Source organism: Chironomus tepperi, unplaced genomic scaffold (assembly GCF_022539635.2).
Source record: "Chironomus tepperi strain 1889 unplaced genomic scaffold, CSIRO-AGI_Ctep_v1 contig_385, whole genome shotgun sequence".
Classification (NCBI taxonomy): domain Eukaryota; kingdom Metazoa; phylum Arthropoda; class Insecta; order Diptera; family Chironomidae; genus Chironomus; species Chironomus tepperi.
The window spans coordinates 12804-29254 of record NW_027226507.1 but is presented as its reverse complement, the minus strand read 5'-3'; the positions used below and the strand labels follow the sequence as shown (position 1 = coordinate 29254).

Here is a 16451-nt window from a genome sequence, read left to right as displayed (position 1 = left end):
TTTGGATGTAAAATACTTGACACACTTCTGTGATTGCTGTCGATGTCGCTAACGTGTTGGCATGTGAATTATGGCATTCATATAGCTTAAATAGCATTAATATCAAAAAATTATTAAATTTCATTATTTTATTCCTTGCGGCTATAAATCAAACTTTTATATCCTTTATTTATACTCAAATGTAAGAATTAAGAAATATAAAATTGAATTTTGAATTGAATTATTAATTTAGTGATCAAACAAGTAGTAAACACAGAAATGTGGGCATGTAACGCACAACAAAATTAACATTATCAAGATTTAGTATCAAACATCAGGACAATAACCTCAAAAAATACTCTAAAATTGAGAATCTAACCCTAAAATTCAGAATCTAACCTCAAAATTCAAAATCTAACTTCAAAATCCAGAATCTAACCTCAAAATTCAGAATCTAACCTCAAAAATCAAAATCTAACCTCAAAATCCAGAATCTAACCTCAAAATCCAGAATCTAACCTTAAAATCCAGAATCTAACCTCAAAACCCTGACTCTAACCTCAAAATTCAGCATTTAACCTCAAAATTCATTATCTAACCTCAAAATTCAAGATATAACCTCAAAAAACAGATTTTAACCTCAAAATTTAGAATCTAATCTTAAAACCGAGAGTCTTACTCCAAAATTCAAAATTTAACCTCAAAACACAAAATCTAACCTCAAAATTCAAAATCTAACCTCAAATTTCAGAATCTAACCCCAAAACCCAGAATTTAACCTCAAAACCTAAAATCTAACCTCAAAACTTTGAATCCAACCTCAAATTCCAGATTCTAACCTCAAATCTTAAAATCGAACCTCAAAATTTAGAATCTAACTTCAAATCTTAGAGTCTAACCTCAAAACTCAGAATTCCAACCTTAAAATTCAAAATCTAACCTCAAAACACAGAATTTAATTTAAAATTCAGAATCTAACCTCGAAACCTATAATCTAACCACAAAATCCAGAATCAACCTCAAAATTCAGAATCCAACCTCAAAACTCAGAATCTAACCTCAAATTTCAGAATCTAACCTCAAAATTCAGAATTTGACCTCAAATCCAGGAACCTAACCTCAAAATTTAGAAACTAACCTCAAAACTCAGAATTGAAGAGCTTTTAGTTTAGAATTTCTAAATTTTTCGAGGTTAGTTTCATAAATTTCGAGGTTAAAATCTAAAAAATGAAGTTTTTCATATAAATCAGTTCCAATCAGGTCCACAAGTTACAACACAACAGTCCTCAATCTCAAATTCAATAACCTCACAAACATCCACAATCCAATTAGTATTTTCAATCGAAATCTCATCCTAAACAGAATAATTTCAATAAAAAATCCACAAATTGAGAATCCACAGGCAACAAGCCACATGACAAATCCAAAATTAAGATCCTCAATTCTCAAAACTTTTGGATTTTTTACAATTTTTTTCTCATATTGCTTAAACAGAATTGACTGATGAAAAGCCATCAAATATTGAGGAATTCCGAACGGAATTGTCTTTTCCAAAATGTCATTAATAAATTCCGATATGAGACTATTCCGATGTGTCAGCAGTGCTGTCAATGCCGTATCCTTTCTGACATTTTTGAGCTTAATTGCCGAACCACGACACAGTGAATTAAATGTCGAGAACTGGACATCCTCCATAAAAAATGCCAATTTAGACTTGACATTGTCATAATATCGACAGTAAATCTGTGCATAATCCTGACAATCAGCTATAAAGTCAATTCGCTGTTTTGATTCCTTAATCATATCCAACAGTGCAACTTGATGTCCTTGATCGCATGACACAATTGTAAAGTTTTGATCCATAAGATCCTCAATTGTATTTGGTGATGGCTTACGCATATCCGATGTCATGAACTCAAACATTTTACTTTGATAGCATGTCCGAAATATCAAGCAGAATCCAATAAACAGCAGGACATTAAAGCGCGGAATTGAATTTTTTGGCAACTTAAATTGTGAAATACCAAAAAATGTTTGAAGGATGTTGAGTGCTGGATGTAAAGCCTCACGTCCAAAAAGATAATATCTAACTTTTTTTGGCATAAATTTGACCATAAAAATGACTGAAAAAGCCACAATAAATGTCAGTGTCAGCAGTGTCCATGTGACGTCATCAAATGGCAGCAACAGCTTCTCAAAATTTGAATAAAATTCACTTGGTGTGACTGCAAATAGAAAGTATTGACTCATTGAGAAGACAGTTGGTGACATTGGGGATTTTAATGTCCAACTGACAGTTCCGATGTATATCTTGACTGTTGGAATTGACTGATGGACTTTAAATCTTTGATTCTGTTCGCTGACAAATTGAAAAATTGATGAAAAATTGGCAACATTTTCAGCTATTTTAAAGATGTCGTAAGTAAATCCTTGAACCTGAAATGTCTGTGCGAAGTGAGTCAAAAGTGGAAAGCAGTTCCGATACCGGAAACGGATGCAGTTCAGCAGTGCTTCATTATTTGCATTAAAGTATAGGAATGGTCCGTAATTTTCGGATATCATCAGTGGACATTTGTTAAAATTTGTAAATTTTTTGTGATTTTTGAGCATATGCAGCCACTGCTGAGTGACTTTACTGTAAAAATTGAGGATCAACTTGGTCGGTTGATTGCAATGTCCAGCCTCAAAATACTCAAATGTATAAAATTCAATGAATTTTGACTTATTGACAATATAATATTGATATGAGTGGACATATGTGACGTCATCGACGTAATTCATTATAATTGGATCATATTGACGGAACTGATCAAAATACATCAAAAATTTAAATTCCTTCCGGAAAATGTTGGATAATTTGGAATATCTTGTGAACATCCAGATGTCATTGACATTACTGAAGAATACAAGTGCTGAATTTTGGAGTTGACCATGCCACATGCTTGAATTCTCAAAATATTCTAAATTTATTAAAATTTTACCCTGAATTTGGCTCAGAAATCCATCAATTATTGTATTTATGCGGACTGTTGGCTCACCATAGATGAATATGTCAAAATTTATTGATTTTTTGATGAAAAATTCCTCACAAATGTCCTTAAGTGCTAATGAAATAAGCTCCAGTTCTGAGTAGTTGATGTGGATGGAACACAATGTTGGAACTACACAGGAGATCAGCAATGCCATTTTAATTAAATTCATTAACTTTTCTTTTTTTGATTGTCAAGTTGGATTTTATTTGTTTTTATTTTTTTATGGAAGTTCCAGTATTGATTCTTGGATGTGGAATGGAAAGTCGAATACAGTGAAAATTTTTGAGGTTATGTTGATGATTTTTTAGGTTAAATTCCAGATTATTTGAGGTTAAATTCAAAATTATTTGAGGTTAAATTCAAAATTTTTGAGGTTAAGTCCAATAATTTTTGAGGTTATATTCAAGATTATTTGAGGTTAAGTTCAAGATTATTTGAGGTTAAGTTCAAGATTTTTGAGGTTAAGTTCAAAATTTTTGAGGTTAGATTTCAGATAATTTGAGGTTAAATTCAAGATTATTTGAGGTTAAATTCAAGATTTTTGAGGTTAAATTCAAGAATTTCGAGGTTAAGTTCATGCTTTTTAAGGTTAAATTTAAGGTTTTTTAAGGTTAAATTCAAAATTATTTTAGGTTAAGTTCATAATTTTTGCGATTGCAAAGCCCTTATTCACCACAATCACCACACGGTTATCACCTCTCAATCACACTACATGTATCACATGGCAATAAATTTATCATCAACTATCACAGTAATAGCCTCATAATAACTTTGATAAGACAAATTGCATATAGCTTGTTTATTCGACTACATTTTCATGTGCTAATCTTATCAAGGGAATTTCCCTAAAGATTAAAGCTTCTCTCGCAATATTTTCTTCAACAAGCTGTCATTAGTCGATGAAATATTCGCGTGAATCAACCTTAAAATGATGTTAAAATTAATTTTTATATTTTTATTAAGTTTTTATATAATTTTATGTGATATGGATGAGCCAATAGATCCAATAAATCTAGAATATTATCAACAAGTTGTGCAAAATAGAACAGTTCAACAAGATATAGCTAAAGCTAAAGACCGCAAAATTATTAATGGTTCGCCAGCAATTTTGGGTCAATTTGATTATTACGTGCTTGTTTATAGTCAAAATAAAAGATATTTGTGTGGTGGGACGTTGATTAAAGTGAACTGGGTTCTGACGGTAAGAAAATTTGACTTTTCATTATTAAAAATATGAAATTTTTAACGGTATTTTAAGATTTGAATTTTTAACGGTTTTTTCGAGATTTAAAGTTTTAACTGATTTTAATTTTTGAATTTTAAAACGTTTTTTTAAAATTTGAATTCTTAACAGTTTTTCAAAATTTGAATTTTTAATGGCTCAAAAGTTGAATTTTTAACGGTTTTCAAAAATTTGAATTTTTACAAGATTTTCAAGATTTGAATTTTTAACAACTTTTTAAAATTTAAATTTTTAACGGTTTTCAAAAATTTGAATTTTTTTCGAATTGTTAAAAATTTAGTTTTTAACGGTTTTTTTTTAAAAAAAATTGAATTTGTAACAGTTTTTCAATTTTTGTATTTTTAACTAATTACAATCTAATTTTAGGCTGGACACTGCCTTGATGGAGTCATAAATGCAGAAGTTCACTTCGGAATCATCAATCGATCATCAAGTCCTGAAAGAATTTTAAAAATTGAAAATGTCAATCACTTAATAATTCATGAACAGTTTGATCCATCTGCACTGTTCAACGACATTGCCTTAATTTATTTAGAAAAAATGTCAAGTTTGTGGCTAGAATCATCATCAATTGGATTTATAGAACCAAAGTTATATGACCTTGACTTGACAAACCAAACAGCTGAAATTTGTGGATTTGGAAGGACGATTGACAACGGTGCATCAAGTATGACCTTGAATTACATCAACATACCAATTATGGACTATGAAAAATGTGAAAAATTTTATCATCTTGATGAAAATAATATTTGTGTTAGTACAACGAGTGGTGAGTCCCCATGGTAAGTTGCTTAGTCATTGTGACGGGGAGTGGGTAGGGGTTTTGGGGGTCAACCCCTCCTACCCTTCCCAAATTCCCACCTACACCCCTGATTCACACTCGAATTAATCACTTTACTCATTTTGTAGCAACGGAGACTCCGGTGGCGGTGTGGTAGTCACAACCGAAGACAATCAGAAGCTACTCGTCGGCATTGTCTCATTTGGAACGGTTTTGTGTACCATAAAATATCCAGTTGTCCTCACAAAAGTCAGCAATTATATTCAATGGATGGAAGATAAGTTTAATTACTTTGATAATCCGACGGAAAAGATATTAACGACAACGCCGACAACAACGCCTGGGGCTTGTGGAACTGTGTATATTGATGTTCGGTTGATTTGTGTGCTATTGACCACTTTGATATTTATTAATGTAAATTTGGTAATTTAGAATAAATTTTAATTAGAATTGTTTAGAAATTTGGCGGATTTTTAATGATTTTTTTTATGAAATATGACAGAATTCTGACGGATTTATGGCAAATGTGACAGAATTTTGACAGATTTATTTGACAAATGTGACAGAAATCTGACGAAGTTTTGGCATTATTGGCAGAATTTTGACAAATGTGCCAGAATTTTGGCTGATTTTTGATAAATATGACAGAACTTTATCGGATTTTTGGCAAATATGACAGAATTTAGGTGGAATTTCGGTAAACATGTCAGAATTTTGGCTGATTTTTTTTGGAAAATGTGACAGAATTTTAGCGGATTTTTAGAAAATTAGACAGAATTTTGACTGATTTTTGCCAAATATGACAGGATTCTGTCAGATTTTGACCAAAATTACCCAAACTACAATCGATTCTTCTTCAATTCATCGAAAACCGCACTCAACAGACAACCTTATCAATGACTTATCAATGATAATTTCAATTCATGTCATTAACATCAATTCTTACCTTTCACAACTCAACACAACCACAATGTCTTATCAACTGAATTCATTTCCATTGATTAGATATGAAATACAACCACGATCACAATAAATCCAAATTTTTATTCAGTCAGTCTAGTTTAAAATTTCAATCAAGAAATGTCAATGCCAATTTTTCTTGCAATTTGTTGCTTATTTGTGCTAACAAAATGTGAAATTTTAGAAATGCCGCCGGAATTTCTCAACGCAAAATCCCCAATGGAGTCACAATTTAACCTAAAAGTAATCGACTACAACTTTCCAGGCTTATATGACAATGTCTTAGCCAGTATTGAGGCACGAATTGCTGGCGGTGAGTCAACAAATGCCGAAAAATTTCCTTATCAAGTTCTCATGTACATGATCGATAAAAATGGCTCAAATTTCATTTGTGGTGGAAGTTTAATCACATACGAATGGGTGCTGACTGCCGCACATTGTCTTCATGGATTTGTAAGCATTGCGGTGTTCCTTGGCGTATCTGATCGTGTCAATGGACCAGCTGTGTGGTCGGGTAATGTCACAAGTCGGAATCAACTGTTTGTTCATCCACAATACATTCCAACAAGTCATGCAAATGACATTGCACTTGTAAGGTTGGAAGGAATTGATGCTGGCATTTTGGATCATAAGAATGTTGAGACAATTGCAATTCCAACAGCTGCTGAAGCTAATATCAATCTAATTGGCATGAGAGGAACTGTCAATGGATTTGGATCAACTGCCGACACAAATAAGGCATCAAATGAACTCAGATTTGTAACAATGCCAATAATATCCAATCAGCAGTGCCAAATGACATTTGGGAATTTTATTAAGGAGACAAATGTTTGTATGAGCGGGAATGGTGGAAGGAGTGTATGTTCTGGTGAGTAATCGAACAACTGATTAGAATTATGACATACTGTGGAATGTGATATCGCCTTTGACGCAATTGTGACTCAATTTAGATCTGAATCAAGGAATTATTTGACTATAATTAAACTTTTTAAATGATAAGATACCAAAATATTGTTGCAAAATTGTAGAATTTAGATGACTTATTTTGGTTTAGTCATTCAAGGTTGATATTAGAAAGTTGAGGAATTTTTAGGAAGGTTTAGACATCAACCCTGAACATGTCTCTTGGGACCATGTAATGACATATATAACATTAGATTATCGATATTAAGGAACGTTCAGAAATCACTTAACCAATAAAATAGTGTACCCCTCTTACCATTGTAGCCAGGGTTGTTACAACATATTATGTTTTAGAGAATGTGTACGCATATGTGCGCATAGGGAAAAATGTGTGGATAAATGTGGATATTCACACATTTTCCACACATATCCACACATTTTTACGTGTGACATATTTTCAAAACACACCAGATTCTGCTTTTAACAACCCTGATTGTGACAGAATCATGAGTCAAAAGTTGAAGTCCTTCCTCAGCAGACATTGAGCTCTCAAGAGCAGAGCTAAGACCAACGATCGTCAAGTATATTAGGTTGTGCAAGCTCTTGAGAGCATAATGGTCAGAGTATACCTTTTCATACAGTTACTATATCTTCAATATAAATTCAACAAGACTAGTACTGGTAGTTTTGGAGTGTCTAGCCCTTGTGAGAGTATCATATGTCACTGTTAGAGCTAACTGCAACAAATATATCCAAAGATTTATCAACAATTTATCAAATATTTCTATTTGAATTTCAGGTGACTCAGGAGGACCATTGGTGGCTGAAATCTCTCCAGGAGAAATTGTCCAAGTTGGAATTGTCAGTTTTGGTCACAAGTAAGTAAACACTCTCGTCAATAATATTGACAGCAATGAGATTATAATCCTGTAACATACTGTAATAGTATGGTGAAATGGCATCAGTAGCCTAAATGGTAGAGCGTTGGCCTTACGTGCCAAAGGTCCTGGGTTCAATCCCAGGCCATGTCTAATTTTCGAAGCTCTTTTTCCATTTCACCGGTCTAGTTATGAAGCTCGGTTCGTGTGTTGGGTGGAGTTTTGAGGTCTTTGGCACATAATGTGTCTCCACTGCTAGGTATACAAGGATATACTAGTATTTGGATGACTTTCATTACGAAATCTTGCGCACACGTATTGTAACTAGGTACATTGCATGGTACATCAGGTCTTATGACGTACTCGTGTCTTTGCAATGTGCAGAGCTTGCAAGTGGTTCGGATCCCACTATAAACTGTAGGTCTAAAGGGTGTGGTACAACAGATTTAAAAAATCGCAGTGCCTCCAGCTCATAAGGCTGGGCCCTTCAGTCATTATATAACATACTTAACCAATGTATCATGGACAGTCGCATAAGACGTCAACAAGTGTCAACAAGTTCATAATTTGCATACGTCTTAAGCCACTGTCTATGCTACACATACATGCATTTGGAGATTACACATACATTTGGAAGCCTGTGTGGCCTGTCAACTCTATCATATAAGTATGCATGAAAAAACACAAGTTGATCTCAAAAGTGTCGAGCCAATTTTTCTTGGTTTGAGGTGTGCTGTGGCACAATAACGCTGAAAGACAAAGAGACTGCTTTTGGGTACCAAAGCGGTATTTCTGTATTTTGAAAGCATACTCTTTGCCTGTTAGGGTAACCCACAGTCATGATTTAAGGTTACCCATCACTGCTCTATAAACCCCAATATTTTGAGGGTTTTTGATCCAAAAATGAGGATTTTTATCAAAATAGAGCACAAAACCCCAATCTCCTCCTTAGATATCATTTAATGGCACATGACTTTATATCCCGACAAACTCAAAATCGATCAAAAATCAAAAAATCACAAATCTTTTCTCAATTTTAGACACGGTTGCACGCTAGGCCATCCAGGAGTCTTCACCAGAGTAACAAGCTACCTAAAATGGATTGAAGGACATACTGGAAAAATAAATCGGATTCGATCAAGCACAATTAATCCTATAGATGGTCAAAATGATAATGGAAATGGCAATTCAGCAACTTACATTGTGATAGGAAAAGTCTTTTTAATTTTGACAATGGTGACTCACTTATTGCTATAGATAAAAAATATTTGTAAATAATTTAAGGCTAGGATTTTCCATATCGGGATTAAAATGTCTTGAATACCCGAGATAACACACAATTCAATCCCAGGATTGAAAACCTGATTTAATGCAAAGTTCGAAGTTGATTCGGACTTTTTGTAATACAAAAGTCAATTCAGCTTTATGCTTACTCTGATTTAACAGTTCATTTTTTGTAAATCTTATCGAATTAGAGTAAATTATAGACAAATTTTGATAGCTTTAAATAGATTTAATTGAACTTAATATTAAGTTTTGTAAAAAAAAAATAAAAAATTAAAAATCAGTCAATCTAAAATGCTTACTTACTTACTTACTTCCTTGGCTGAGGCGCACGAGAGCCTATTACCGCGCGTAGGGAAGACAGCTCTATCCTTCGAAACCTTCTGCCAGTTCGGGATATTAAGGACTCAAGCGTCCTTTTCAACGCATGCAATCCATGAATTCTTCGGTCTTACTCGCGATCTCTTGCCATCCACAAAGTCTAAATTAGTTACCTTAAGGACTGGGGCGTTTCTGTATATGTGACCTGCCCATCTCAAGCAAATCGCACGTAGGACTGTCACTATATCTGCATCCTGGAATAACAGATAAAGTAGAAATGAAAGTAAAATGCTTAACACTTGGAATTGGTAATTGGCAAGCGATAGCCAGCGATAGAGCCATCTTCAGGCGCTGAGTAAAGAAGGCCAAGGATTACACTTGATCTATATGGCCAGCGAAGTAAGTAAGTAAGTAACACGAAAATTATTGAAACCAAGAACGAGATCGGGATAGAAGCAGGGACTCCAAGGGAATTTGAAGTCTCAGAGTATATACTTACTTATGACCGTCCATAACGATTGTGATTCTTAGCATCTGAAACACCAGTCAACATTTCACAATATTCAATTCCATATAATATTTTTAATACAAAATAAAGCACCTTAAAACATGCACATGTCCATACCTAAAGATACATCGTATGGGAGAAGAAGGTGAAGATGGCAATGGTAGGAAGTAAACTTACAAACTAAGAAATAACTCTTAAATTCCATTTAAATCTTAGAATCACCGATAAGTCGTTCCCAAGCAGCACAAATCAATTAAATGCATTTTCCGCCTTCAAATTGGATCGACAAAAAGACATCCCGGTGACATTGGAACAACTCTGTATTTTACGATTAATACGGTGACGTAGCTGTGTCCTAGCAAACACGCTGTGGTGTTCAAAGTCTCTAGTAGGTCTCAATAATTCCAAAAAGTCTTTATAAATCAAAAAAGAATTACTACATATAGCCCAAAAATAAAAAATAATCCTTGACCCCCATCCTAAATTAAGCTCAATTTCCAGTAAACAATTCAAAATATTGATGAATCTTCACCTTCAAGTCCCGCAATTTATCATTCCAAATAAGTCAATATTTCGCATCATTACAAAATTTTTTTTCAATTATTATATCAAATTGCCTATCGGGTAAGTTCAATTATTTTAGTGATAATGATTGATAACATTTGCGTCTTTAATAAAACGGCTGCAAAATATCGAAAAGTGAAACATTTTTATTAAGTTTGTTGGTGCAAAAAGGTTGAATTGTAAAAAAAGTAGCAAATATGCTGAAATTATTCACAATTTTCGTCGCAATTTCCTCAATTTCCGCTCAAGTTCCAGTCAATGAAGGCTGGCGGATGGTATCGTCTCCATGGGATGCAGCTAGATTCCGGGAAGTCATGAATCGAGTTCTTCCAAAAGTCTACAAAAATCCAGTAACCAGAACAGGACGAATTGCAGGCGGTGAACTTGCCTATCTCGGTCAGTTCCCATATTATGCATTTTTATACAACATTGACACGTACGGTGATGCTTACGTCTGTGGATCTTCAATAATATCACACAATTGGCTACTTACGGCTGGACATTGTCTGGATGAAATTGTCAAAACATCAGTTTATGTTGGAATAATTGACAGAGTTAATGGACCTGCTGTATGGACATTGGATGTTACACCGACTAATTTCATCATCCATGAGGATTATTTCGGTATTGTCAATGATATTGCATTAGTAAGGCTTGTAAGATCAATTCCACAAAATCAATTTGTCAATAATGTTGCATTGCCTAAAAGAAGTGACTCATCTGTGATTTTGGATGGAAAAATTGGAACTGTTTGTGGATTTGGAAGAATTGATGATGTTAAGGCACAGCCATCACAATTTTTGAGATTTTTAAATCAAGAAATTGTTGCTAATTCAGCTTGTGCGAAGCTTTATGGAAGTGTGCATGTAAAGAGTACGAATTTGTGTTTGAGTGGAACTGGGGGAAGGTCGACGTGCTCTGGGGATTCTGGTGAGTCATGCTGATATAAATGAAGATGTTTATGGGATCTATTTGGTGTTGTAACTAGGTTTTTGAGTGTATATGCTTCAATTCTGAGGTTTAAGTTGACTAGGACATTATGTCCATTTAGTCGATTTTTTACTTGATGACATAATCCATGTCAACTTTGTGTTCTACTTGCCTAAGCCTTACTCAACCCTTAACCAACCCTTACCCAACCCTTACCCAGCCCTTACCCAACCCTTACCCAACCCTTACCCAACTCTTACCCATAGATATACAATTACTCCAACATCTAGCCTAAAGAAGGCAGCTTATCATAGCACCCACCCTAAGGTATACTCGATAGTATGCAATTAAGGTAAAAGGGGTCGAGACTTCGAAAAACCCTAATAAACTAGTTACAACCCTAAATGGCCATCCACCAATTACTAGCAACAACTCTAATTCCTTTCTAATCTTCCAGGTGGTCCACTAGTCACTGAGATCACCGAAGGTCAAAAGACACTAGTCGGTGTGGTGTCATTTGGAGCTGAGCAAGGGTGTACGTTAGGATATCCAATTGTATTTACCAGAGTGACAAGTTATCTTGATTGGATTGAAGCTAAAAGTGGAATTGTAATTTATAGTTAGGGAAATGATTTCAAATTTTTTAAGTTTAAGGTTATGTTTTTTATATTTATAATTAAGGCAATAAATGATGAGTAATTGGAAATGATTGATGTTCATGAGTCATTTGATATCATATTTCACTACTTGTTCAAACGCAATTGACACACGCAAAAGTCACAACTCAAGTGGATTGTTTTCTTTGAATCAACAAGTTGTATGAAATCCCGACAAAAAGATAAAGAAATACTATTGTTGGATAGTCAATTAAGAAACTTTTTTGATAAATAAATAGGGGGTTGCTTACTTACTACGCAGCCGCTATCAAGTGACCGACCCATAAGTTGATATGAATTGTCATCTCCAAAGCAGAGTTCGATGTCGACTCAAGCCGACTCGACTCTAGACAAAATCTGAATCGACTTCGAGCTCTGATCATCACAAGGATAAGATGTGGTTGCATTTGTACTCTATTTACAGCTGGCAACTATGCTTTCTCGAAATCCCGGTCCAGATAAATTTTCGGGATTGGGATCGGGATTGAAATTTTCGGGATTTCTCGGGACTACCTACAAATGGTAATTCTCAATCCCAATCCCGACTTTTGAAAATTTCGGGATCCCGGGATATCCCGATCCCGATGGCTAGAAAGCATACTGGCAACTAATAGATGTGCATTTGTTTGCATTGCATTTGTTATTGGTAATTTGTTTGGCCATCGATTTAAGCAAGTTAGTAACTAGGTGTGTATACCGACCCGCCCTGCACCACCCCCTTTCCCAATCAGCAACCACAGCATGTTTATGAACTACAACAATTTATATTGAGCTTCTAAGTTCCTTTATCCAATGTCACACCATAGTTGACAGGACTTCTAGTTAGATAACATGCCACATTGTGTTATTGTACCTAACCTCCAAAATCTGAGAAAACAACAAGTAAGCATGCTCATTGGTATCGTTAAGTGCTCATTAGGCATATGCTTGTTAGTTAGCGAGTGCTATGCCTGGTTACTTAATACTTCCTGGCCGGTTTATAATCCGACATAAGGTTGACTACCTGCAGTCACTCCCAATCGCGTAGATAACCGGAATAGTCATAAAATCCATACTCTAAATCCATATTAAATACCACAAAATATTAATAATCTTAAATGAGTTTATTTGCCAAAAAAGTCATCAATAATTACATCAATTTTTTTAATAAATTACCTAAATGCCTAAAAAACCTTAAAATTAAGTATTGTAATAAGACTAGAAAATGAGGTTTGTTCATGATTCAATTCTCAACTGATTCCAGACTGAAATCAGCCATTCTGTTGCCATTCGAGCATATTCTCGTCTTGTAGTCAACACGACGCTCTAACGACTACATTATGCTGCTTGGGCAACTTCCACTCAATCACTTTGTCACTACAACTTCCAAAATTTCTTGCTTCTTTCCATCAAAGTCCTCTTTTGGCCTCAGCACTTGAAGTTCATGAACATTTTCAGTCTCTCTTTTCTCTTTCCTTTTACTGACTCGTCTGCTTTCATTTCGTCTCTCGAATGTCTTTGGCGAGCTTCTTAACAATTGCGGAATGTCTCTTGAAAATGTAAATTTACCTCCAACATCCCTAAAGTATGAATAATTACAGATGGCTGGATAAAATTTGACAGACGCAAATATCGAGCAATTTCTGACCATCACAAAATTCATATTGAATAATGCTGCAAAAATTGATATGAGGGACATCCATATGATGAATGAGTCATAGATGATGTATGGAATTGCAAAGTTCATTGTTCTCTGGAATGGAAAATTAATGACGAATTAGTTTAGTATGTCAAAGATAAGCTTAGATTGAGAGCATCCGTATAAGAGAGGTATTCAGAGAGGAGGGGATATGGGAGAGAGAATGGAGAGAGGATGGGGAGAGAGAAGACGTTGAGAGAGAGGACAGTGAGAGAGGACGGGAAGAGATAGGACGGGAAGAGATAGGACGGGAAGAGATAGGACGGGAAGAGATAGGACGGGAAGAGAGAGGACGGGGAGGGAGAGGACGGGAAGAGATAGGACGGGAAGAGAGAGGACGGGAAGAGAGAGGACGGGAAGAGATAGGACGGGAAGAGAGAGGACGGGACGAGAGAGGACGGGAAGAGAGAGGACGGTGAGAGAGAGGACGGGAAGAGAGAGGACGGGAAGAGAGAGGACGGGAAGAGAGAGGACGGGGAGAGAGAATGGAGAGAGAGAACGGGAAGAGAGAGGACGGGGAGAGAGAGGATGGGGAGAGAGAGGAGAAGGAGAGAGGACGGGAAGAGAGAGGACGGGGAGAGAGAGGGCAGGGAGAGAGGAGGAGAGAGGAGAGAAGGGAACAAGATGAGGTTAAGGATTTTGGAGGGTCTAATAAGTAAAAACTTACCTTAGCAATTCCCAAAATAAACAAAATAGTCAAAACAAAGTACGCAATGAAGATAAACATCAAAATTCCATTGATAGCCATTGTTTGAACTAAAATAAATAAATAAAAAAGTAAAAAATTAATTTCAAGTTCAATGTATGCCTCCAATTTATCATTTATGACGTCACAAATGCCTCAACTTCATTCATATTTCGATTAAAACGACTATAATTTTTGTGTTCTTACACAAATGAGCAAGTGTGTGTGACGTCATAGTTTGTGTTTTGAGTAATCGACTATAAATACTGTGCTCTATAAAGCATCTATCAATTAGGTAGCATTATGGAGGATAGGGAGGAATGGGGGTCTATCTAGAGCAATGGTGGACAACCTATTTTATTTCGCGGCACTCATTGGTATTAAGTGTCGACCAAAATCGCTCAAGGCATTTTTAGAGGCCCACAGGTTGCCCACCACTAACTTAGATTGTGGGCTCTAGAGACTAAGACTTGAAAGAACTAACTACTTCCATGATATAAAAGAACTCCGACAATATGAATGAATTTTAAAGTCTATTTTTGTTTAGTTGATAAATATTTGTTTGTATACTTACAGCGATATTCCTCATCGATGCCGTCAGTATCATCAACGGCTGACTCATCTGAAAACCAAAAGATAAAAATTCAGCATTTTTTTATTTGGACAATATTTTTATCTTTTTTGGGTAAAAATAATTATTTAGTTTGTGGAATGAGACATCATAAAGCTGTGATTATATTAGCAAATTATGTACTTTAGTGACATAATTGGAACTGATTGTAGTTGTCTTAGATCACGGTTCAAGGTCTTGGATTTAATGAGGATTCAAACATTGTTTACAATAGCTATATTCTATATCTTATTACAGTGGCGGGCATCCTTTAATTTTTCAAGGAACACCTAGGTGGTAAGCCACGGCTGGAACCGTACACAGGCTAATTTGAGAAAATCTGACATTAAACCCGTGATTCTTGGATTCATAAGACTGGATCTGTCCTTGAATTTAGCTTTAAACAATCATCAAGTCAATCCCATGCCGGTTAATTTGGTTCTGTTCCGTTCATAATTGTTGAATGGACTAAATAACATAAATTTGTTAATTGATCAAAAGTCCGACTCCAGTTAAGAGTGACTCTGACTTGGTGCGGAATTTAATTTTAATCTTGCGTTATTTAAACCGAATCTGGCACTAAGTCAGAGCCACACCAGCCTAGAACTAGATTTATGATCAATAAACTGACTTATCGATTAGGATCTGACTTGGTATCGGGTTTTAGATAAATTTGGTACTATTTGAACTGAATCCGGCAGCAAGTTAGAGCCCCACCGGTCTGGTAACGGATTTTTGATCATTTAACCGACTTGTCCTATTTGGGTTGCTTGCTGCAATCCAAAACGAGCAATCCAAGAATTTGTAAGACTGAATTTTCACAACCGTGAATTCATCAACAATGCACATCATTCCACAACTGTCACTAATCATATCAGTACTCACATCCCATCTCATAGTCATAATCCTCCTCCTCAGGCTGTCCAAAAATCATTTGAAAATACCAATTGTCCTCAATGTGCTCCTCATACTTGTATAAATCATAATTACTAAAAAATGCACTTTCATTATCAACAGCTGCATATGATAAAAATGCCCAAACACCCAACTCAAATGACGTCCAAATTAGTACACCAATTTTAAGGTCAATACACAGCAGCCACTTTTTAACACGCGGTAGACCCGATGCTTTAGGATGCATATTACTAATTAATTAATTCAATTCCTTAACAATCGATGTGAATTCATGAAATTTTTAAAAAGAACTGAGACATTAAGTCACAATTCTATTTGGAGTTTTTTTTTGGTATTGGCAAGCTTCTGTGGCTCTTCGCTTATCACCGAAAATTTATCTTTTTTCAACCAAAAAAATATTTATTCGTTTCTATTGATGATGATAAGAAAATTTTCATTGTGGTTGTGTAGATTGCGATTAAATTGTTGTAGGTCTTGCTAGTTTGCGAAAAAAGACAAAACATTGTTGACTGATATTAAGTCAT

At 35.1% G+C, this 16451-nt stretch overlaps 4 protein-coding genes across 5 annotated transcripts; 3 read left to right on the top strand and 1 right to left on the bottom strand.

Annotated features, from left to right (window-relative positions):
• Positions 1 to 3701: 3701 nt before the first annotated feature.
• Positions 3702 to 5467, top strand: LOC139096319 (brachyurin-like). Its single transcript, XM_070648010.1, has 3 exons — positions 3702 to 4212; positions 4621 to 5036; positions 5164 to 5467. The coding sequence occupies exons 1-3, from the start codon at positions 3940 to 3942 to the stop codon at positions 5465 to 5467; spliced, it is 993 nt and encodes a 330-aa protein (XP_070504111.1). The 5' UTR covers positions 3702 to 3939.
• A 604-nt stretch (positions 5468 to 6071) lies between these two features.
• Positions 6072 to 9300, top strand: LOC139096323 (brachyurin-like). The gene is made up of 3 exons (XM_070648013.1): positions 6072 to 6863; positions 7698 to 7776; positions 8817 to 9300. The coding sequence occupies exons 1-3, from the start codon at positions 6116 to 6118 to the stop codon at positions 9031 to 9033; spliced, it is 1044 nt and encodes a 347-aa protein (XP_070504114.1). The 5' UTR covers positions 6072 to 6115; the 3' UTR covers positions 9034 to 9300.
• A 1288-nt stretch (positions 9301 to 10588) lies between these two features.
• Positions 10589 to 12089, top strand: LOC139096324 (brachyurin-like). The gene is made up of 2 exons (XM_070648014.1): positions 10589 to 11383; positions 11841 to 12089. The coding sequence occupies exons 1-2, from the start codon at positions 10651 to 10653 to the stop codon at positions 12005 to 12007; spliced, it is 900 nt and encodes a 299-aa protein (XP_070504115.1). The 5' UTR covers positions 10589 to 10650; the 3' UTR covers positions 12008 to 12089.
• Positions 12090 to 13111: 1022 nt separating this feature from the next.
• Positions 13112 to 16212, bottom strand: LOC139096325 (uncharacterized). 2 transcript variants are annotated; one of them, XM_070648017.1, is made up of 5 exons: positions 16062 to 16212; positions 15898 to 16001; positions 14977 to 15024; positions 14385 to 14473; positions 13112 to 13771 (listed from the first exon to the last, which is right to left on the bottom strand). In XM_070648017.1, exons 1-5 carry the CDS (start codon positions 16151 to 16153, stop codon positions 13385 to 13387), a joined length of 720 nt encoding a protein of 239 aa, XP_070504118.1. In that variant the 5' UTR covers positions 16154 to 16212; the 3' UTR covers positions 13112 to 13384. The 2 variants fall into 2 exon arrangements, with proteins under 2 accessions (XP_070504118.1, XP_070504116.1); XM_070648015.1 differs by having other exon boundaries at positions 15898 to 16212.
• Between the last annotated feature and the right edge of the window lie 239 nt (positions 16213 to 16451).